Consider the following 22877-nt stretch of genomic DNA (forward strand, 5'->3'; position numbering starts at 1 on the left):
TATGAAGTAGTTTAACATTAACTGGCCAATCAACGTGCATTATTATTGGGCAAGTGTTCCTGTCTTAAACCTGATTGGCTCAGGCAGATCGCTCATTTATTGAACCACGCCCCCCTCCGCCAGGCACTTCCGCCTCTGTGTCAAGGCTTCACTAAATTCTTGCTCACATCCCTGGACTTGTCAAAACATTCCCTCTGCGCACACAGGTAAGAAGACAGACATTTTGCTGCTCTGGCTATGTCCTCCTGTTGTTTTTTCTAGGCCAGAATTTCTACATTTTGTGTATAAGAGTGCTAACTGTGCTAGTTAGCCACCTTATTTTAATGTAGCCCGCCCGCTAACGTTAATGCTAGCTGTCATATGCTCCCTGACGTCCTGTCAGAGTTGGAGCTGTCAGCTCGGTGTGTGTTGTTAATGAGAAGCAACACCCCGTATGCCTATGTAATTACCATATTCTTGTTTAAAACTGTTGGCCGAGGTTAGTAAAGTTCAGATTTTCGAAGCTAAAACAACTGCTACACTGTAAGTGCTAATGTTAGCAAGCAGACACTTCACGGTAGCGTAGCATTTGGTATGGGTTCTCCTCGGCACTTCTGTAGCCAGTTGCACGTTGTTGCAATGTCAATAGAGATTATATTAAAAACACAAAGCATGACAGTTGAGTGAAATATGGATATTTAGCTACTGTTAGTCATCCGGCTCTTCCTAAATGTATTATCAAGCTGCGCTTGATAAGTAACGTAGTATGATAGTAGTGCGACTGTCAAATCTTCCCAAGGTGAAATGAACGGGGAGACGCATACACAATAAAGAAGAATATGGTGTAAAACACGTCAAATTTTCTGTGTGAGAAAGATTGGTATAAGGGTCACCATCAGCTCTTATCTCTGGCAAGGCGTAGGTTGAATTCTTCTCCTATCAAGCCAACTGCCTCAGCAAACATTGGGAATGTTCCTCTGCCTGTTTGCCTTCCCACTTCCTCCATCAGCATGTACATCCAACTCGCAGGAGAGACTAAACAAACTGTACGTCTACATGTCAGTGTACTGCAGGTCATTGACTCCGAGGCTCACACAGCAGGCTGTTTGTCTGACACAACCCTTCAGAGGCATATATTGTATTGCTGCATCAAATGGCTTGTGATGGGAATGATGCAGGGAAAGATTAGATTTATTGTCCCAGAGGTATATTTGTTTTCATAGCCAGTACAGAGAAACATCTGAATGTAACAACATACAGTACCTACACCTAACACCGGTGCTGGTATGCATCTGAACATACCGGCATCGGTTGTTTAGTTTACACAAAATATTATGACTACCAGTTGGGATCCTAGTGTTGCAATAACTGACTAAAATGCAGACACATTTCTTGTAGTGGCTAAGGAAATGATACTGAAATATTGAGACACTTAAAAGAATAGGCAAACACTTTGTCTGATTTATCAAGACAAGATAAATAATCAGACAGTATATTGAATGCTTACGTTATGTTAAGCACTGCACTAAAGTTCAAATGCAAACTTAATTCTTTATATTGTTTTGATTTTCAATAGTTAAAAACCGTTGTACAAAAACAAATCAATGCTCCGATCGAAGCAGTTGTTGAATTGAAACTTAATTCTGAATTATGTTTATACTTTGAATACACAATATAAGGTTGTTGTAGCATTTAGAAAAAGTTTGCGTTTTTATTCTTTTGCCTTTTCAAACATTATTTTGTCAATTTGGCCTTTAATTGAAACAGTGAGTGATAGTTGCAGAGCTAGATATACAAGATGAAATATCCCTGAATATGTGTGCTATGAGAAGTTAGGTTGCGTGATTAAAACATTTTTTTTAAATAACGTAAATTAAAATTCCAATAAGATTCAAAGATCTAATTATGTTTATAAATGTTTTCCTGTCCTGGAGAAATCACGCTTTACTAAAATTATAATTGGAAATTAACAAATGATCCTGAAGGCAGACACCTGCTGATTGTATTGCTACATTACACAAGACTCCAGGCCGTTCTCAGAGGAATGACGGCTGTTGTCATTTTGTTTTTCGTCTTCCTCCCAAAGGTGTCTAAATGACCTCCTTAGCTAGTTGCTATGGCGATGGACTCCATTTGTAAGCGGTGCATCACAGTTTAGGCAAAACAGCAGAGAGAGAGGTAGGCAGGAGAGAAGAGAGATGTTTGGTGTGTTAATATAATAGTATACTAGTTAAATGTTACATCTTTGAATATCTTAAGAGATATTTAAATTATGCAACATGTATTTTTAGTTCTGTGGTAAAATTTTAAGGAACAGGAAATAGTTTTGCAAGGCATGTCCTAAAACCTGCATTTCAACACAGTTAAAGGAATATTGCAGCAACTAAAATACACCAAAGCAGATGTAACACCATGGAACCATTTGAACTAAGATAAGATAAGAATTACTTTATTAATCCCAAACTGGGAACTGTTTGTGTAGCAGCAATTCTGAATTTATGGCACCGTAGTTGTAGTTTTTGGATTTGATCTTTTTTCCTGGTTTTTAGGGAAGAATGAGATGTAAGGTTCCCCATTTGTGTTTGTAATCATTGTGCCTCTACAATAAGCTTCTATGTGTCACTATACTTGATTACAAAAGGCACAGTATTGGGAATCCTTTTGTTTCTGTGCATCTTATATCTACAGTGTGTCGCACATGGGGATCTGGCAAAGTTTGATCTTACCTTAGTCCAGGCAACCACCCTGGCAACAGGGAAACAGTACTGTATGTATCATTTATGATAGAGCTTGGTAACGGCTAGCCAATCAGGAGCTTGTCTCATACACAGCCATTGTATTGTTATGTTGTGCGTTTTTTCTGGCTCATGATCATAGTGAGTGCATGCTGGTCATCAGGGACAAACAACCTGCTACAGACACACCATTACACCAGCAGTCTTTTATATACTTTATATTACAATTATTTAGGTGAATATAAGTGCCACAATTAGTCATTTCCCCACAATATTTGACAATCTTCTACTTCATTATTTGTCACTCCATGACAGTAAACTGCACAGAATGCAACAAGTGTGACTTCACCAGTTTGCTTTTCTTTTATATTCCTTCTTTCTTATTCTTTATTTAGAAAGCTTAAGAGCAGATCACTAACAGGACAGCAAAGTACCACGCTGCAGATGAAGACCAAAAGTCTATTAACACAATAATTTGCTATCATAGATATGAAGTGTTTACCTCTCCGGAGACTGGAAATTATTTATTCAGAGCTGCTAAAGCATTCAACGTGTCTGATCCAAATATAAACTATAAATCCATCCCTGCTTTGTCATCATCATTGATGAACAGGACCACCAGAACAACACCACAGCAAAAATCTAGCTAAACCAGAACATCCAGTTCCACGCTAACAAACAGTGTTGATCCTAACTTGCTTTAAATTCATTAAGTCAGAAGGAGTGTTGCTTTGTTTGCATTGAAGGGTGGACCCATTAAAGAAGTTTCGCAGTAAGATGCTGAGCAGGCTTTCTATCTTTAAACCTGTGTGAAAGGAAGACTCATCCTAGCAGGTTTTACTGAGCAGGTATCGCTAGAACGTGCTGACTCAAATTTCAGTGAATGTTGGTCTGTGTGTGTGTGCGTCTGCCGGTGTGTGTGGGTGTATGCGTGAGACTGTGTCCTCAGTATCCTGCTCTGAATGAGACAGTGTTTTGTTCCTCGTGGGATTACACTGTGATCTAGCAGAAGGAACATGAAGAGGTCAAACTCATCACCTCAGTCTGAAGCCGAGACACTAAGTGTCTCTGCACGGGGATTACTGCTATAGTTCCCCCGTAAAACAGAGGTAATGGAGATACCCTTATGACCATACTTTAGCAATATATCGAGAATGTATTGATATTGTGATATAGCCTAACACTCGATATCGTCTCTAATTCTGGATTTGGTTAGATCGTTGTATTGCGTAAGTGTTGTCTTTCCTCGGTTTAAAAGGAAGAACGATTAGTTAATAATTCCACATCACTGTTGATGATTTACCAAACGTATAATTGTGTTAATATTTTGTGAAAGTATCAATGATTAACCTTCTTTTAGGGGATACCTGTGGACTCTTTTCTTATTATCTTAGAGCCTTTATGGCATTTATCTTAATTATGTCCTTTCGGACCAATATGTATTTTTCTTATCTTTATTTACCATAAATATATCTTATTATATATATCATTACTTTTTAATTCTTTTTTTATTTCTTCAGCAGTTTCAGTTGCATTTATCAATCTAAATGTTAAAAAAATGCCCCCTTTTTTTCAAATGTACGTCTTGGGTTGATCATCAAAGGATCCAGTCTCTCTCTTAATGTCTTTAGAGGACATTTATCTTTATGTTTTTTGCTCATCCGGAAAAAAACAAGAGATGTAAGGCGGGAAAAGATAGGATGGAGGCTGGATACAAGAGATTTTTCTTCCCAATTAACTACAACTTCTGTTCAGAAATGCAGCCTGCTTCTTATTGGTTTTGTAGTCTCCTCACACTTTCTAATTTCATTTTTTTCCCCAGCTGCACCAGTGTGTGCTTTAAGCTGATTAGGTACAGTATATTAATGCTGCTGTATGTTTTCCATTCTGCTGAGCAGCCGTTAATGTAGCCAGCGATGCAAGTCCTCCCTCTGCATCCCGGGACAGATCGTGTTGACGTTAGCAATTCAAATTTCTTCCAGTCAGTGGATTTACTCCAAGGTGACGCTTGTGATTGAGGTCAAACGATTTTGATGACATACTTGCGGTTATACTCTAGTAATTAAAAGTTGTTTTTGGTTATTGGCGTTTGAACTCTTTCGTGGTAATGGTGTTGTGATTCAGTTGTACCTTCCAGGCAGCATTGATGCGTCCTCGATGATAAACACTAGTAGAGGAAGTTTTAAAGAAGCAGCTCATAAAGAATAAGATACATACAGACATAGATGTGATACAGTATGAATATTTCTTGGTTTCCTGACATTTTATGGGTTGTTTCTTATATAGGTTTGTGTTTTCTTTGACCATTTTGTAATCATAAAAAAAAACCTGACAGAATTATGTTGTAGTGTGAGAAAGTTCTGAAAGGCTGCTGGACGCGATAAGAACAGAAAAACAAATGCAACAGAAAGAAATGTATCTACCATAGCATCTGCATGGGAGATTTGAATCACTTTAGCAAAATAACTGCTTTGGAAACAGTGTGTAGTGAGTTAGAGCACCGGGAAGATATCCTACATATTATTATTATACATAGATATGGTTCCTCTTTCAGCCTTCATCTGTGTGTGTGTGTGTGTGTGTGTGTGTGTGTGTGTGTGTGTGTGTGTGTGTGTGTGTGTGTGTGTGTGTGTGTGTGTGTGTGTGTGTGTGTGTGTGTGTGTGTGTGTGTGTGTGTGTGTGTGTGTGACCTATGGTATGTATTTCACGGTCTACAGTGCTGAGGTGTGTCCCCTATTGAGATAGGTGAGTGTGAAGAGAAAGGAAGAGGGGTGTGTGCTGCATCAGTGCTAAGCGCTGAGCTCTGTTTCACTTGGAAACAGCTCTCGTCTCCATTTCTTTCTCCCTCTCTGTCTGTCTGTATTTGGTCCTCTCTTTTTGTCTCTACGGCTTTGGATGTTTTGTCAGCCCTCGGAGGACGGATGTTGCTAGGTTAGTAACTGTACAGAGGACTTATGAATGGAACAGTCACATCGGTAGGTTAGTCTTTAGGGCTTGGAATGAAGACAGTATAGTTTTTACTTGTTTAACGGTTAATGATGTGGTTGCTAAATTAACAAGCATTGGTATCATATGAGAGGACAACATGAAAAAGTGAGGCCCATGGGGTCAGTAGAATTTGGTAGATTAATTAAATTAGTTTGACATCCGGTAACTAGTTAATAGTATTATTGTAAACTTTGTCTTTGTTGAATGTGATTCTGAACTTCCTCTCAATATGTGGACGTAAGAATTTTTCTTCCAATCCTTTGTTTCATGTGGTTTTCTTTTTTTTTTAATTTATGTATTTGATTTGTTGATCCCTTAAATAGACTTATGTGATCATTTTAAGATCCAATGAGGTTTAGAGTCTGTTTACAATTGTGATTGGGCAACACCGTTTTAAGCAACAATACTCTTTATAAACCAATGTTCACTTTTTTATGTCCACTGTGTTATATGACCTGGATATTTCTTGTGGAAAAAAAACAGGTAAGACAGCAAAGATGAACTTTCTTAGCATGGTTGGGTTATAGCCAGCTGCGAAATGGGTTTGGTTGATTTCATCTGAAGGTCTTAATTCTAGGAAACATTTCCCCTACAGCAATAAGAGTGATTGAGATAAAGATCTAAGCTAAGCTTCTCTACATTTCTAAGGATTCTCAGCTTCTGTTTTTTTTTCACATTTTATACATTTGAGAAAGGCCAAGTTCAGCCTGAGGGTTGTCATATGCTCTCTCAAGTGTGGCCGCATAATGAAGAGGAATTTTCTGTCTGCTTCTAAAGGTTGTAAACTAAGAGTCTGGAGTTTGACAGTGTTGTTGACTGCAGGGACATTGTCTGCAACCTGATGCTTCCTGTTGCCTAATAGAAAAAAAGATTTGTGAGGTGATTCCCTGGCGTGTTTCTGGCTCATAACTCGAAGCAATATGTTATGAGATGAATGTTTAAGATATCTTTCATACAGTGAGATCACTTACAGCCCGATCGATCCGACTAAAGTCATCTGTGAACTGTAGTCAGTGAGTAGTGTGTTACAACCAAGGACAAAGAAAGAAGCTCCTGTGCATTTTGATGCAATGATACTATTTACTACAGCCCCATCACCATAGCCCTTGCTCAATGTGTTGTTGTACAAGTCCCATCTCAGGGTGGAGTGTAAGTGGGGAAAGGCAGCTGGACAGATGTTCATCCTGCCTGTTTTAGCTTTCAAACAACAATAACAAAGGTTCATCAAGCATCATTATTCTTGGGTTGAATGGATGATACAGGATTGCATACTGTATGCGTGATAAGAAAATAATAAGCCTATATCTAATGCAAATCACATGTTCTGCCATTTTTATTTGCAGTATGCAGTGGAAGTAGGCTCTTGCCATGTCAGAGGCCATGTTCTTAAATATATATTTTTTAAAACTTTTATATGACCTAAAGAATATTTTCAAGGTTTCCCGTATTGATTTGACACAAATATGATTGATCTTCTTGGGTCTTTTAAATACTTTACCCTGATAAAACTGTGTTAACGTCAAACTATCCACAAACGGGGCACTCTTCTAACTTGTTAATAAGTGGTGAATAATTGTTGCGTCGACGTCTGGTTGTCTACAGATTCTTGTAATGTTTGCAGTACATGGGAAGAACACAGAGTACTGAAGCTCTGATGAAGTATGTGTGATAAGGGTTATCACAATTGTAGGCTTGGTCATGTTTTGGTACACAATCAAGAAGTATTGGAAAAGTCCCTTTGTATCCTCGGACTAATGAGATTGAAACACTTGAAAAGTTCAATCGTCTTATATCCTCCAATCTGGATTTGAAATCCCCCCACTGCCCTGGATTATGGGATTATGAGGCCACAGGAGTAACACATATTGTTATGTACATCTTTTGTATTATTTAAGCACATCACTAAAGATTAAATGGAGCCAATCAATCACAACAAATAAATTAAAGTTTGGACGTTAAGTTAGATGTTTGAACAGTTACACCAAACATGCTTATCCATGGTGGACGCTGAAGCCAAAGTTCACTTGTGTGCTGAAGGCGTAACCTACTGTGTCACAGGCAAAGGTAGAAAACCCTTCCACTGTGTAGAAAAGTCAAAGGAAGAGGAAGGAAAAACGAGAACAGGCACTGTTTCCCCAAGATTCAGCATTTCAAATTCAGAAATAACTACCTAATTTCATCGCCGGTATGTAAAGAGTAGGTCATATATAAGTATTTCCATTTAATTATAAAGATATTTTAAGTAGAAGAGTCAGTGTAAAAGGTCTTCCAGTGATCTTGTCTTAGGAACAGTTTTTCCATAGCTGTGTATAATATCATTTGTTGCACATATTTTAGTTTTGTTGTTGGAGGAACCAAAAGACAATACAACCGAAGGTAAAGACAGGAACATGTACTCAACGATAATCAGTTCCTTTTCCATCAAGACAAAAACCATTCCTTGGTTTCATCCTCTAGTTCCACTTTGACATCATGTCATCATCTTTATAGGGTTGCAAACATGTTCATGCAAAAATATTTAAAGCACAATCTTCCCTAGAATGTAAATATTAACTTGGGAAATTCAGAAGCTGTAATGAGAAAGGGAATATTGAACCTTGTTCAGCAGACCTTATATACCAACTATTTCAGGTCGATGATTGTTAAAACCTAGTTTGACGACAAGTTTTGCTATTGTTATATATTATTTTCAGATCAATACCTAAACAATACTGTGCAACACACATTTGCAACACAAATGGATTGAACTTTAATGTGAACAGAGACTTTGTAAAGCTTACTACTAATGACGGGTCAAAGTGTAAGTCAACATTAGTCATATTTGCTATGTGGCCTGTGTCATTGGGATGGTTTTCTTGTATTGCTGACATCCTGGGGGTCAAAGGGGTGATTGAAACCAACAGATAAACTGTCCTCGTTATGGGTGGCTTCTATGGAACTGTGAAGAAAATGGTCATAAGTGAACAGTTATATGAAACAAAGAGTAAGAAATATGATTTATTACTCCTTTTATAAAGCAGAACAATGTTATCTGCTGCCAGCACAGTGGAGCATTTCCTTTCCGAAGCTATTTTGGTGACGAACTGACTACTGAGGCATCAGTAAACCCTGTTTAATGAGTTGAGGGATTCAACTGGAACATGTTTCCAACTTTACTGATTTTCCTTCTGTCACCTTTACTCGTTGATATTCAACATGTTGAGAATGATTTCTGATTATTGCTCTATGATGTACATTGTTAAAGTCAGTTCAATCAATGGCTGAAACGCTAAGAGAATGAATACAAACCAGTTAAACAGGACGTCTAAAAAATAAAGCAGACATTGAAGAATAAGATAACTAAGTGCTGTTCTACGCTGTTATCAATTTGTTGTTAAAGCAACTTTGTTGCTTAATAGTCATTTTAGACTGGGTGTTACTTCCTTGATTTCCATATAAAGTGTGATGAAGCTGTTTGGAACTGTTTTGAAGTATTAAATTGACTTAAAAATGTAGCTCAGAGCCATTGTACCCAGCAAAGACCCAGAATGCCTGTGACAGTGATGTCCCAGTTACGTAACTACTGGTCCAGAAAACTCTCTGTTTGCACTCAGTGGACCATGATGTACAAACTCTCAGCCTGACTAGGCTGCTTTTGATCTTGTAGCCTGGATAAATGGAAATGACCCTTTTTTGTCATCTGAAAAAGGACAGTAAAATATAACTCCCGATAATGGAGCTTGAGAGGCCAACGTCTTTTGTTTCAACTTAACCAAACGTCATTTGGATAGAAGCAGATTATTTGTTGAGCTCTGAAATGCAGTATTTTTGCTCACTCCTGGATTAATAAATAAAAGTAATCTTTGTGGGTTTTCATCAGGCTTAGTTCTGAAGGATGATTACAGAGTATTGTGAATTATTCCAGTTTAGGTATGACATATATTTTTCACACTGCTACTTCATAGACAAACTTGCTTTCTGCAAACATATGTTTTACTCTTATTAGTCAGACGAGTCTTTGGTTTCGTGAAAAAAGCGACTCTCTATTTCCCCAAACTCAATACCTTTATTGTTTTTTTTGTCTTTACAGGTCTGCTTCGCTCGACAACGCCAAAGAAACCCAACCTGAACTCACAAGTCAGCTGTCGACGTCTCTGAATCAAACGGCAGATTTGCTCAGATTGACATCTCCTGGTGTAAGTCATCTGGGGTCAAACTGTCTGCCAAAAAAAGTCAATTTCAAACTCACCTCAGGACAATCCCTGGATATTGAAAAAACATTGTGCTGTTGCCGTGCTGACACTCCAGAGGGCCATTGATCGTCAGGTGTCCCTCCAGAGGAACTCTGAGGGGTCGCCACGGAGAGGAACATGTTCTAGAAGTCATACATCTGTCCTAATCGACTGGTCGGCTTTGACTGTAGAAGATGAACAATGAGGATGAGTTCTATGACGCCGTCACAGGTAGGAGTCTAAAAGTCTGAGATTCTGGCTTCTAATGGATAAAGTTGTTTTGTAGATGGTCTTAAGATCTTTCTGAAAGAAAAGAGTGATTTGCTGTGCCTGTCCGAAAATAGAAAGTGCCCAAGTGATGACAGAAATCTATATGGATTTTTACAAAATGTTGATTTCTTCTGTCTATTTGTAATTTCTCAGACCACATCTTTATGTATGGTTGAGATTAACTGGGATCTAAATTTGTTTGGCTGCAAGGGGCTACCACTCGTTATTAGCCGGTCGTTTTTTTTCTCCATCACAGAAGCATAATACCATCCGATGGAACCTAACCGGCTGTAGTCTGATGATCATTTCAATAATTCAGAGGTGTGCTGTCTTGCGGTCATGATCGGTAATGTCAACGACACCCTGGATTCTGGGACACTGTGGGGTTGTGTTCACCTTTACAAAATATAAAGAAATATCATTTTAGTGGGAGAAGTACTGATTACAGACTTTGTTCCCTTCTTTCTGGGTTTAGGGATATCAGTTGGTATCAATAAACCCAACATCAGCAGTGAACACTCTATATCTGATATCCCGTCATAGTTCAATGAAACCTGACTTCTGTTAAGGATTCACTGGTTTCAGATTTCTGCTTCTGTAAAAAGATTAGACACGTCTCCATGCATGGGATGCCATGCTTATGTTAGTTGCCACAAAGGGTCTGATATCGGTGAATTAGCTCATTTTAAAGACTTGATTTAGCTAATGTATTTTTGCTTTGACTCACAAGGATGTTGTATTTGTGTGCCCCTCCATTGTCATCCTGACACTTACATTCCAGGGGTCTGACTCGCCAGACTCTGGAGAGACAAACTTTGAACGCATGCGCTATTTTGAAGAGTGTTTCTCTTGGCTTTGGAAATGCTTAAACACTCTTAAGTTAGTGGAACACTCATTCCGAGAAATACTTACTTGTGAAATAAGACAACAAACATGGATTTTGTTACCAGCAACTCGCTTGAGTTTTATTAGTGTTGTTCTGTTAGCAATTATTAACACAATTGCTTTTGTACCCTTGTGACCTTTTGTGTGATATCGCTAGGCATCCATGTTGACACACAGTCATCGCTATGTGGCAGTTGTTTCTTCTTGTTTTCCAGCAGATATAAACACAAGATTATATTATATTTGTGATTATATCTGCCTGCCTCATGTCTTTGAGCATATTACTAATCTGAGACAGATGCAGACCAGGGCGGATGTATTATTAATGTGTGTACAGGGTCGGATGAAGTCAGGCACAGGTGGAATCCAGCATGGCCTTGTCTAGTTTTTCTCTGCCTCATTGCACTTTTGGTAAATAGATGTTAATAATATTCAATTTCAATACAAATGATAGTCTTTAAAGTCTATCAGCTCTATAAAAAAAATCAAACCAATTCCAAGTATTAGAAAGCAACACTAAGTCACCTCTGATCTAGGTCACTTCCTGGCAGCTACACAGACTGGAAGGATAGTGTCAAATGTCTCTGTATGTTCTAAATCAATGAAGATTTGCAGCACATGGTGATATTGCAAAACCCCCTTGGGAGGATTTGTTCTGATCTGGTTTGTGCCTCATAACATATTGTTCTTAAGTGTGCTACAATTACAATGAATCTTGTGTTTCATATTACCCTCAGTTGGTAACTCCAACAACTGCAGACCCCTTATTTAGCTACTATGATGTAAAATCTAATGGTTTTACTACCAGCGTACACATTTTGCTCCAAATATGAATGACAGTGGATGTAGTAAAGGGCTGCTCATTACTACTCTGTGTTAGAGCCCTTTGTGTTACATTTAAATCTAAAATGCCTCATATGGTGAGAGTACACACCCGGTACACTTGACGTCATACTGACAGCTGAGTAGGCGTGTTTAATTAATGATAATACAAAAACATTTCTATTTTAAGTTGTGCTGAGGCCCCACCTTGAGTTCCCCTCTACTCCACCCTGCAGCACTTAGTATTCACAAGTCACTTATATTATGGTTGACACCCAGGTGTAGTTCAACACCTGCATGTATTCCCACGAACAGCTCCTGGTAAACCCAATGCCCTCACAGCAGTTGTTAGGAAAATATAAGTTATTCAACTGTAGTTACATTAAATACTAACGTTATAGACAACAGAAATACCCTTTTTTGTGTGGTTTTAACGCGAGGAAATCTTGCAATCGGACAATATAATATAAATCCATTTTAGTTTTGTAGCTTTTTTCAGTTAACCTTTGTACACATGTTTGTTCGTTTGGATACTAATTAGTTTGATATGGCTGCATCATGACAGTTTACATGGATTTTGCCAATTAACTTGACATGTATCGTGGAATTTTAGAGTTTTAGAGTGAGACACTGCAATGTCAGGGAAGAGGTTCTTGTATGTAAACAGTTACCGGCAATCAATCAAATTTGCATGTCACGCACAGGCACCAAGTTCGTCATGCAAAACAGTTTGCAATATTTTGCATCTGTGACTTTGACCAATGTTTCAAGCCACTCTTTCGAGAGCCTTGTTTCTCTATGTGTGCATTTCTGTGTAGCTTTTTATTGCACTGGTTGTAAAAGCAGCCATTCTGCACAGAGCAGCTGCTATGAGCTTGAGTAACACTGTCTTTCCTTCAGGCCTGGATTCAGACGAGTCGTATGAAGGTGTGTCGGAGGCCAGCTTCAAAGATGCGCTGGTGTTTGACAGCAGCAGCCAGAAGAACAACGGGTCTGTGCCACAAGAGAATGGCATCAAGAAGCACAGGTACTACTGCATTCCTGCCCCGCATTCCACCAGCAGGGTTTGTTTGTATGTGTCCTCAGCGTGAAACCAACTCAGTGGGTGGGGCAGGGCAAAAACACTTTCTCATCATTTTTTTTGACCATGTAACAATTGTCTGTTATGTGAAGTGAGGACAACATCACGCATTGAAAAAAACAAAAACGCTCTTAGTGATATTAAGAACAATGGGAAGATGTATACTGCCTCTTGTGGCTGGAATGAGTGTAACAATAACAAATACAAACAAATATCCACTTATTTAAAGATTATCCCTGAATAAACGTGTTTTTATTTCTTTTGTTTCAGGACGTCATTACCTGCGCCCATGTTTTCCAGAAACAATATCAGTGTGTGGAGCATCCTGAGGAAATGCATCGGACTGGTAAGGAGCTGCAGACTTCCAGACACAAATACAATGCTAATATTCTGAGTATGCAAACGCACACAATCAAAAAAGGGTTTGAAACTACGCCACTGCAGAGTCAAAAATTGATTGTGTAAATTGTCTCATCAAACAGATTGTGTTTAATGCCATGGGATCAGGAGGTTGGAGAGCCTGAAATCAATTCAGATCATTACGATCATGTTGTGTTAGTAAGAGTCACTGTGTGGTTTTTCCCAGGAACTCTCCAAAATCACGATGCCCATCGCCTTCAACGAGCCTCTGAGCTTCCTGCAGAGAATCACAGAGTACATGGAACACACTTACCTCATCAACAGAGCCTGCACAATGCCCGACTCCATAGAGCGCATGCAGGTCAGTCACACCCACATGTACAGGAAGAATATACAATAAATAAATAAATATTCTGTTCATTTCTAGATTTTTCTTGGTTAATTTTGCCAATCTTTAATTTTTTTACGAGTACTAATCTAATTTTTTCATCATTTGAAAACATTTTATTCCAATTATTTGCACTTCTAGTAGCAAAACACACTACGCAGTACACTTTACAGCCCTTCTCTAGGTAAACCTCAATTAGTTAATTTCAGTTGCCATTTTGACCTCACCATGATGGGTTAATAATCACGAAATAAAAACAACTGCCCTGGTGGTTTAATTAAAGCTATACAAGAGTTGCTACACATTGTAAATTAAGAACGACCAGAGATCAAGGTAATTTAATTCTCTGTGGTGGTGTGCACTTATCCCGCTCATCCCCTGTGTATTGGATCAATACAAGAACCAGTATGGAAAGCTTAACACACACAAACAAACACTTATTGACTGACTAAGCCTGGCTGTAAACAGAAGGATTAAAGAGAAAAATACACCGGCACAGGGAAAGAGAAACACACACACACACACACTAACATGATGTGTAAACTGTTGTCTTCAGGCGGTAGCTGCTTTTGCTGTGTCAGCGGTTGCGTCTCAGTGGGACAGAACTGGAAAACCTTTCAACCCTCTGCTGGGAGAGACCTACGAACTCACCAGGTACACACACACACACACACACACACACACACACACACACACACACACACACACACACACACACACACACACACACACACACACACACACACACACACACACACACACACTTCTCAATGGGAACACCACCTGTTACAGTCTATTATCAATTTGTCATAAATTCAACTGTCATGTGGTCAGGCACTCTGCCACCATTTAATCTGGGTTTAGGGTTAAATGGTAATCTACTTCATTTTGTGATTCAGTTCCTTTATTTGATAAAACTAACTTTAATTTTTGAGATGATTTGGTAAGCCCAGTTCATTATTTAGAGTGATTTGAAACATTTGAAGCATTTTCAGGCTTTATTCTTAACATCACACATTTTAGCATTCCAGATTTTGGATTTGAAGGAGAGTTGTTCATGTTTATATTTGGGACGTTCTTAGACCTAATTTTGACAATGGTTGTAGTTCCCCTCAAGATTTTCTCGTCCAAGGGCTGGAATCAAACTCAAGTGGTCATGTTGTCGCCCCGTTTAACTGTTCATTTCTTCCCTGCCCTCTACAGAGAGGATCAGGGTTTCCGGCTGTTGTCGGAGCAGGTATCCCATCATCCCCCGGTCAGCGCCTTCCATGCAGAGAGTCTTGTTGGGGACTTTGTCTTCCACGGGTCTATCTACCCCAAACTCAAGTTCTGGGGCAAGAGCGTCGAGGCCGAGCCTAAAGGGACCATCACACTAGAGCTGCTCAAGTGAGTCTGGAGAAACTGTGTGTTCACATCACAGTTTCTGATCCAGAATCAGTTCCTCATCTCCGCTCCTCTCCTCTCCTGCAGGCACAACGAGGCGTACACATGGAGTAACCCCTACTGCTGTGTTCACAACATCATTCTGGGAAAGCTGTGGATAGAGCAGTATGGCACAGTGGAGATAGTCAACCACAGGTAACCTACATGTGGGAGATAGAGTCTGTGATTGTTTTCTCTTTACAGCACGAGTGTAGTTTGTTGTTCATTTAACTGAAATGGTAACCTATGGAGACACAAACCCAGTGTTTTATAATAAGACAAATATTAAAGGGGCCCTATTATGCTTTTTGGGGTTTCTCCTTTCCCGTAGTGTGGTTTTATAGGTTTTTTGTGCATGTAAATGATATGCTAAGCCGAAAATTCCAAAGGTCCCACACCCCCCCTCGCCTGTAATGTCATCATTCGACTCCTCTGATTACTTTCGCAACATAGTGACATTACTATGTATTGGCTAGAGCTCCAACACAGTATACGTCATAGGCTAAGGGGCAGGAAATCTCTAAGCGGTTGACCGATCATAACCGGCCAGCTAGCCAATCAGAGCAGACTGGGCTCCGGTTTCAGACAGAGGGTGAAAAGTGTTGCTGCAGCAAAGAATGAGAAAAAGAGCTTTTTGAACAATAAAGCATGTAAAGATGTCACAGTAGAGGCACAAACTACTATTATAAACCTGAAAATGAGCAAAATAGAGCCCCTTAATATTAGAGATGATAAGTAATAAAAAAATCTTTCAATATTTTAGTTTGTAAAATGGAAAAAAATGGAAAAAGGTTTCCTAAAGCCAACGATGACGGCTGTATATTGCTTGTTTTGTTCACCAAAAATACTACATGTAACACAATATATTAAAAAAAGGAAGAGAGCTAATTCTCATTCCGAACCTAAATGATGTTTTCTTAGAGCAATATAAACTATTAAGAATTGGAGATTTTTAAAGAACATATTATCTGCTTGGATGCCTGAAATAAGTCCTGTGTTTAAGTCAAGCTTAAGAAATATTGACGGTTTTATTCCACAACATAATCGAGCCTCACACACACACTCTCCTCTGTCTTTGTTCAGCATTCCTGCCCGGCGCCTTCATTTATTCTGACTCAGCGTTTCATTTGAGCAGCCTGTGTACTTTCTGTGTGTCTTCTCGTGCAAACAATACGTCAAGCACTTTGTAAACCTTTATTTATTTAAGCTCTGCAAGGCTCTTTTTTATTATCCTTATATCCATCCAATCTGAGCCACAAACACACAGCTGCTCAGATTCTGCTGGCGCTCAGCCGTACTGACGCACTTATTGGATAAGAGCCTTGCATGGAGAAAAGGGAGCGCTTGATTCAAATTTAGCGCAGAAAACCAACAAATGGCCAGTTTAGTTTCAGGCTGACCTTTTGTCCTAACACCACTTAGGAGGAATTAAATCAGACTAATGATGCTCTTAATTGCAATTAGTAGATCAGGGACGTTAGCCTCAGTTTTCATTGTTTGAGCACAAGTCTATATATATATTAGCTCAATAATGTAAAGTATTATACATTCAATTCAATGAAATGTTTATCTTTATTACATTTCCAATATGCCAATGTGTTCAGGAATAGATATTTATTTGTTTCATCATTATCATGGACTAAATAAAGCGATGGATGTTAACACTCCTCTTTTTTTCTGCAGCACTGGAGACAAATGTGTGTTGAATTTCAAGCCCTGCGGGATGTTTGGCAAAGAGCTGCACAGAGTGGAGGGATACATCCAGGATAAGAGGTCAGAATTTAATCTTACAATACACTTTTATGTAAAGTTCAGTTAAATGTTGAATGCTGAACTGGTTTTCTATTGTCCTTCTCTACTTCTTCCTCTCCTCTCTCTACCTTCCGTTGTGTTGTCCCTGATTTCCAAAATATAAAAACATGTTCTCCCCTCATCCTCCCTTTTTACATTTCTCTGTCAGTAAAAAGAAGCACTGTGTTATCTACGGGAAGTGGACCGAGTGCATGTGGAGCGTAGACCCTCAGGCGTACGAGGCCCACAAGAAATCGGAGAAGAGAGGGGACAACAAGAAGCACAAAAGTGTGAGTAGAACCCAACACTGTTCATATAGCAGCTTTTTAAACAGAGTAACAACAAAAAAATGTGTCTGCTGTTTAAAAGCAAATATGAAATACTCAGACAGTATCCTATTGCCTTTGTTTGAACTGTTGTTTAATATATAACTGAAGGACTTGTTTTCTGTAATCATCTTGTGATTTTGTTCCCATTTATTTGTTTGTTTTTTTCTTTTGATTTCCTGTTGTGTCCACAGCACTCTGTGTGGTCATATGCAGGTAAAGCAGCAGACTGAGGGTCTTCGTTAGCTTGGTTTTAGTGAATAATAATAGCTGTAACATGTATGTGGATTTCCTGGTGTGATTTTGAAAATACCTCTACTGAAGCAAGAAACCCAGTCCTGTTCATACAGTATTCTCTAAGACGCTTCACCCTCTGCAGTTTTAATAAAACATATTTTGTTTTACAGGAGGAGCAGGAGGGAGCGGAGAACGATGACGCGGACGACATGCCAGACACCCAGGAGACGGTTTGTGTGGTACCAGGAAGCACTCTGCTGTGGAGGATAGACTCCAGACCAGCTCACTCTACTCAGGTACGAGAATATAAAACAGTCAAAAGAGTCCAATACAAAAAGTCTGATGGAAACAATGAGCTCCTTTACCAAACAGTGTTGATTTTAGTGACTGAAATGTTTCATTTGATGCCTCTTCTCAACTCCATTTGCTTTTTTTGTTTTGTATTAGCCAAAGTTGTTGATAGTATCTGCCTCTGTAGAGGTTTCAAAACAGCTGAGCCAATACAGAAAGTTGGTAAACCATAATCAACATTAAGTTACAAGACTGCAGTTCTCTGATTGGTCAGAGAGCATCTTCACTAGTGTGACAGTGTTTTTAGTCACATTACCTTCAAAACTGTCTGTCATTCAGCGAGTGTTGCGTTCACAATGATGTCAGGGCAGATTCAGGCGGGAATACTGCCTCCGTTAAGGGAAAGAAGGCCTGGTACTTGAAGTGAAAATATGCAATGGAAATTAGGCATTCCAAACTTTTATTATCCTTAATTCCCTCATAATCTTTCTTGCACTTTCTTCCCCAGATGTACAACTTCACCAACTTTGCGATGTCTCTCAATGAGCTGGAGCCCGGCATGGAAGCCACGTTGGCCCCCACAGACTGTCGCTTCAGGCCTGACATCAGAGCCATGGAGAACGGATTGATGGGTAATGAGATTTTAATCACCCTTTTAAGATGTCTAATAGAGTCTGTTTGAATCACAGCCGACTGACAAGACAGATTCATCTCTCTGGAACTTCAGAGAAAAGGAATAGACAGTAATGAGACAATGCCGCCCCCTGCTGGCTGTCCGTGTCACTGTGTGGTCTCTTTTGTTGATCTTAGATTACGAGTGTATTTTACTGAGCTAAAATGTTTAATAACAGATGTTTTGTTTGTGTGTTCTTTGCAGAGGAGGCCAGTCAGGAGAAGGAGCGGCTGGAGGAGAAACAGAGAACGTCCAGGAAGGAGAGAGCCAAGGATGAGGAGGAGTGGAACACCAGGTGGGAAACACACACTCACTAAAGTTACATTATACATACAGATACTACAAACATAGCAGGACTGTATTGTTGTGTAGTTTTATATCAGATCAAACTGACCGCCGAGCAAACAAGACGCCAACATCCCCATTATCTGTCAAGAGCTTCAAAAACATAACAGCTTTTAACACTGAATGAACATAATGTGATGGAGAGAAAGATTAGTTAACAGGGTTATTCAAACATTAGTGATGGATAGGGTTATATTCCTCTCTTCGCTTTCTGAAAACAACAGTTCTACATTTATTTATTAAAGCAGCGCATTCTCAATTTCTCTTTTTATCGTCACACATGTCGACAGCACACACACACTCACACACACACACACACACACACACACACACACATAAGGAGAAGCTGAAAAGAATGAAAGAAAAACAAAGCGTAGTTAATTTATACATACTTTTTTATTCTAGATTTGCACAGAGTTGTATAAAATAAATATGGGGATTCAAATAAAATGTACACAAAAAGGAAACAATAAATAATACATCTAATTAACTGTGTCTTCACTTCACTGCAGATGCACCTGGTATACCTGGTGACACAACATTGGTTGCTTAACACTAAAACCGGCAATGTTCCATTACCCCTAGAACCCCCCTATCGCAACAGCGTCAACACTCGCAGAGATTACATTTTTGAAACCTTTAAATTTGTAATTTTTTATAGTTTCGTTAAATATGAAGTAGGACTAAACAAAAAATCGATTTAAAACTCAGTTAAAGGGGTTTCTTTTTTAAACTGCTTCAGTTGATATCATAACAGATCAAAACGTTCAGATTCATTGTTCAATAAATCAATAAATGGTGCGCTTCTACAAACACAAAACAACATAAGTAATACATTTAAACCAAGAACTAATAGTTATCAACTCCATTATTCAAAGTGTACAGTAGTTTTGGATAATAAACGGGGCGCTCTCTTTTCCTCTCTCCCTCTCCTGACAGACCGTCTGTTTCCGTCTCACGCAGCTCACTGATCAAGTAATGAATAACGGATGGATTGTAATGCACTGATGATGATTTTGAATTCTGCAGTGATTAATCTATTGGTTTTTGATCTGTGTTTCTCAGGTGGTTCCAGATGGGCACCAACCCATACACCAACGCCTCGGCCTGGCTCTACACCGGGGGATACTTCAATAGAAACTACCAAGACCTGCCTGACATCTACTGATACTCCCCTAGCCTTCTTCACCCCCTTCTTCCTCCTGTACAACCTGCAATGTCGTGAAATGGAGAGAAATGTAAAAAGAAAAATCCACATTCCCATCTTCATCTCACTGCCTTCATCATCATCTTTAAACTGAGAGAAGATTGAAAAGACTCCTCCACGTCTCTCAAACAGCAGCCTGCTTCATGTCCTCTGAGTCTTCAGGTCTTTTTTAAATCTCTCCTTATTCTCATTTTGGGTGATTTTGTCACATAGCGACCAGCACATTTTCTTCCTGACGGATGGCAGCAGCAGACGGCTGGTGAAAGCAACGGTTAACAGACCACAGACTCGCACATGTAATCTGAATGTTTCACATCTTTACTGCACACGCTCGGAGAAACCACCCTCCAGCTGACTGTCACGTGTGTTGTTAAATCATGAAGTAACACATAATAATCACAGTGATGGATTTACAGACATGGACCAAGTCAAACCGGGGATGTGCGAATCATTTCTTTTTTCTTTACCTACTTAGAAAATAAATATATGTTCCCTGTAAGGAAGACGATTACAAATACTGTTGTTGGGGAAACCAGCTCCTTACTGTCTGTGTGAAAAATCCCTACACCACTTCCTCTCGTGTGAACCTTCTACTAAGGTTTTATGGGCTGAAATGAATCCAGACAGACTACTAGAGAGCGGATGATTCCTCGACAGCGGAGGGGAAAGTGCTGCCGGAGGGAGCCCAGGAGAGAAAGCCCACACCATGTGACATTCTCCTGCACGGCAACACATGAATGAACGCCTGACCTTTAAACCCCCTGTCTACACTTGGCTTCTGTTTGTCTGTAAAAGTAGCTTCCACTTGCAGTAGTAATGTAAAGTATGATTAACACTTACCTGAATGTTTTAACGCAGCATGGCTAACTACTGAGTCATAGCAGCGCTTTCATCCGACCTCTATCCGACCTACATCTGACCTCTTGAAAAGCTGAGGAAAGGTTGGAAACCTGTCATCCCAGGTATCTTTAGGCACAATTCTGCTTTCCCCATAAGTTGGTGATTTATAACTGTATATAAAACTCCCAGATTTGACACAACCACCACCTGTGTTGAGAAAATATGAGTGAATACATGCACATTCATCCTGGAAATGAGCGTATACATATGTACAGACACAGCCATATTAGCTCCAGGAGTGCAATTGCTGTGTGAATGATGGCAATTATGAAACCTCAAGCTTGACATTATTATTGTCACTCACTTTAGCATGATTAAAAAAAGGAAGCGTTACTCATGTCAGTGTAATCACATTTTTCAGATTCTGCTGTGCCGTTGAATTGGATGGAAGAGCCTGCAATATATCACTTAAAGAAACAAAGTCACACAAATATGTAACGCTTTGCTTCCTCCCACACAAAAGGGGCAGACCTGCTATCTAATCACCTGTATTTAGTGTGTGTTATTTTTACGATTCTGATTGTAGTAAAAAATTACTTGATAGAAATCACTGGCATGTCGTACGCTCCCAAACTTTTTCAAATTGAAGCAGAAAGCACCCTAATGAACGTTAGCACAATATAAGGGAAAGAGAAACAGCCGAGTGTACAGAAACCTGATGAGTCATGCTCTGCACAGTAATAATAACCTCCTTTGTGTCGGTTTGCTCGAGCAGATACTGTCTAAGGTCGTGAGGCGCGCTCATTGAAATTCATATATGGTTTCAATTAAATGAATGTATAATGAACCTTCTACTTCCTGCTGTCTGTAACACACACACTCTACACACTTCCTGTTTGCGCCTGTGAAATTGTGACTTTTGACAGAAAACAACTAGTGAGCTTTTTTTTGTTTTAAAAAAGGGAACGTTACCCCTTAGTTTTCACCCCTTTAAACAACAATGGTAGATACTGTTGATCTTTTGTGACCTTTAGTAATATTAATTATAAATCACCAATTTGATGCATTTTGTTCCCTACTGTTTTAGAAATCACATTTCCATCAGTGCATTCAGAAGCTGTTTCACCAACTCTATGCAATTGTTGCACCTCGACATGAGTCTGTGTCTTGTGTTATTGGTCTGTAGCTTTACATCCCTCCACACACACACACACACACACACACACACACACACACACAGTCTCACTGTATCTCAATATTCTCCAAGTATTTGGAAGTAATCACATTACATTAATTACACATCTTGGACCAATTTATCTCGGTATGTGTTTTCTTTGTATGTCATGCTTAGCAACTCCATTTTGCATTCCCTTGTTTCCGTGTGATTGTATTTATGTTTATTATTTATGATGTTTGAGGTGGTAGGAAATAATTCTGTCGTTTTTTTTTCTTTCACCTAAAACATAATTCCAATTATTTTTTAATAATGTAAAGTCAAATCACCAGCTTCACGCTTTGACTCTAAATATAAATCACACAAACACTACATTAGTGAAACTGGTCAAATGCTAAATGAACCCGAACAGGAACAAATTATTGTTGGAAAGAGTGCTAATTCAGTGTCTACCCCTCACATTATTGCTGTGTCATTAAACGCGCTCTATGTTGTTTAGTCTACACTTCTTTCTACACGAATGTCTTCTGTCGAGTTTCTCCTGCACTGTATCACGGGGTTGTTTTTTGATGTAATGTGTGCACAAGTGCTGCACAGAGGTAATCACAAGCAAAATGGCATATATACGTTTGTGCAATTGATTTATTTTTATAGTATTTAAACATTGTTTGGTGAGAACATTGTACCAGATGTTTTACTTTGGAGGTGTGGGTCATATCCAGTCTGTGGAAAGCTTGGTAGAATAACAAACGGAGGGGAAATGTCTACTAATAAAATCCCAATTTCAAGTCATGGCTCCTTTTTTTCTCTCTTTTTAGAATAAGATTAATGCTTAGGACATGTTGACAAAAC

The 22877-nt window shown here is 39.1% G+C and overlaps 1 protein-coding gene across 4 annotated transcripts; it reads left to right on the plus strand.

Moving 5' to 3' along the window:
• The first annotated feature begins 121 nt into the window (after positions 1–121).
• On the plus strand, positions 122–22813 carry LOC134863629 (oxysterol-binding protein-related protein 2-like). Of its 4 annotated transcripts, XM_063882275.1 has the most exons (16): positions 129–206; positions 9772–9877; positions 9990–10144; positions 12791–12917; positions 13242–13317; positions 13558–13692; positions 14276–14373; positions 14923–15105; positions 15190–15297; positions 16825–16914; positions 17102–17222; positions 17666–17791; positions 18295–18418; positions 18664–18754; positions 19744–19779; positions 19870–22813. In XM_063882275.1, the coding sequence occupies exons 3-16, from the start codon at positions 10108–10110 to the stop codon at positions 19970–19972; spliced, it is 1455 nt and encodes a 484-aa protein (XP_063738345.1). In that variant the 5' UTR covers positions 129–206; positions 9772–9877; positions 9990–10107; the 3' UTR covers positions 19973–22813. The 4 variants fall into 4 exon arrangements, with proteins under 4 accessions (XP_063738354.1, XP_063738345.1, XP_063738329.1 ...); XM_063882259.1 differs by lacking the exon at positions 129–206 and adding an exon at positions 5504–5645 and having other exon boundaries at positions 9772–10144; XM_063882268.1 differs by lacking the exon at positions 129–206 and adding an exon at positions 5667–5689 and having other exon boundaries at positions 9772–10144.
• Positions 22814–22877: the final 64 nt, after the last annotated feature.

The sequence above is a fragment of the Eleginops maclovinus genome, chromosome 1 (genome assembly GCF_036324505.1).
Source record: "Eleginops maclovinus isolate JMC-PN-2008 ecotype Puerto Natales chromosome 1, JC_Emac_rtc_rv5, whole genome shotgun sequence".
Lineage (NCBI taxonomy): Eukaryota > Metazoa > Chordata > Actinopteri > Perciformes > Eleginopidae > Eleginops > Eleginops maclovinus.

What these genes read in the sequence shown, in the direction of transcription:
- LOC134863629 (XM_063882275.1), top strand. Translation starts at nt 10,108, where the DNA reads ATGAACAATGAGGATGAGTTCTATGACGCCGTCACAG. An exon ending in GAGACCTACGAACTCACCAG is followed by an intron (nt 14,374 to 14,922) that starts GTACACACACAC and finishes TGCCCTCTACAG; the next exon opens with AGAGGATCAGGGTTTCCGGC. An exon ending in GTGGAGATAGTCAACCACAG is followed by an intron (nt 15,298 to 16,824) that starts GTAACCTACATG and finishes TTTTTTCTGCAG; the next exon opens with CACTGGAGACAAATGTGTGT.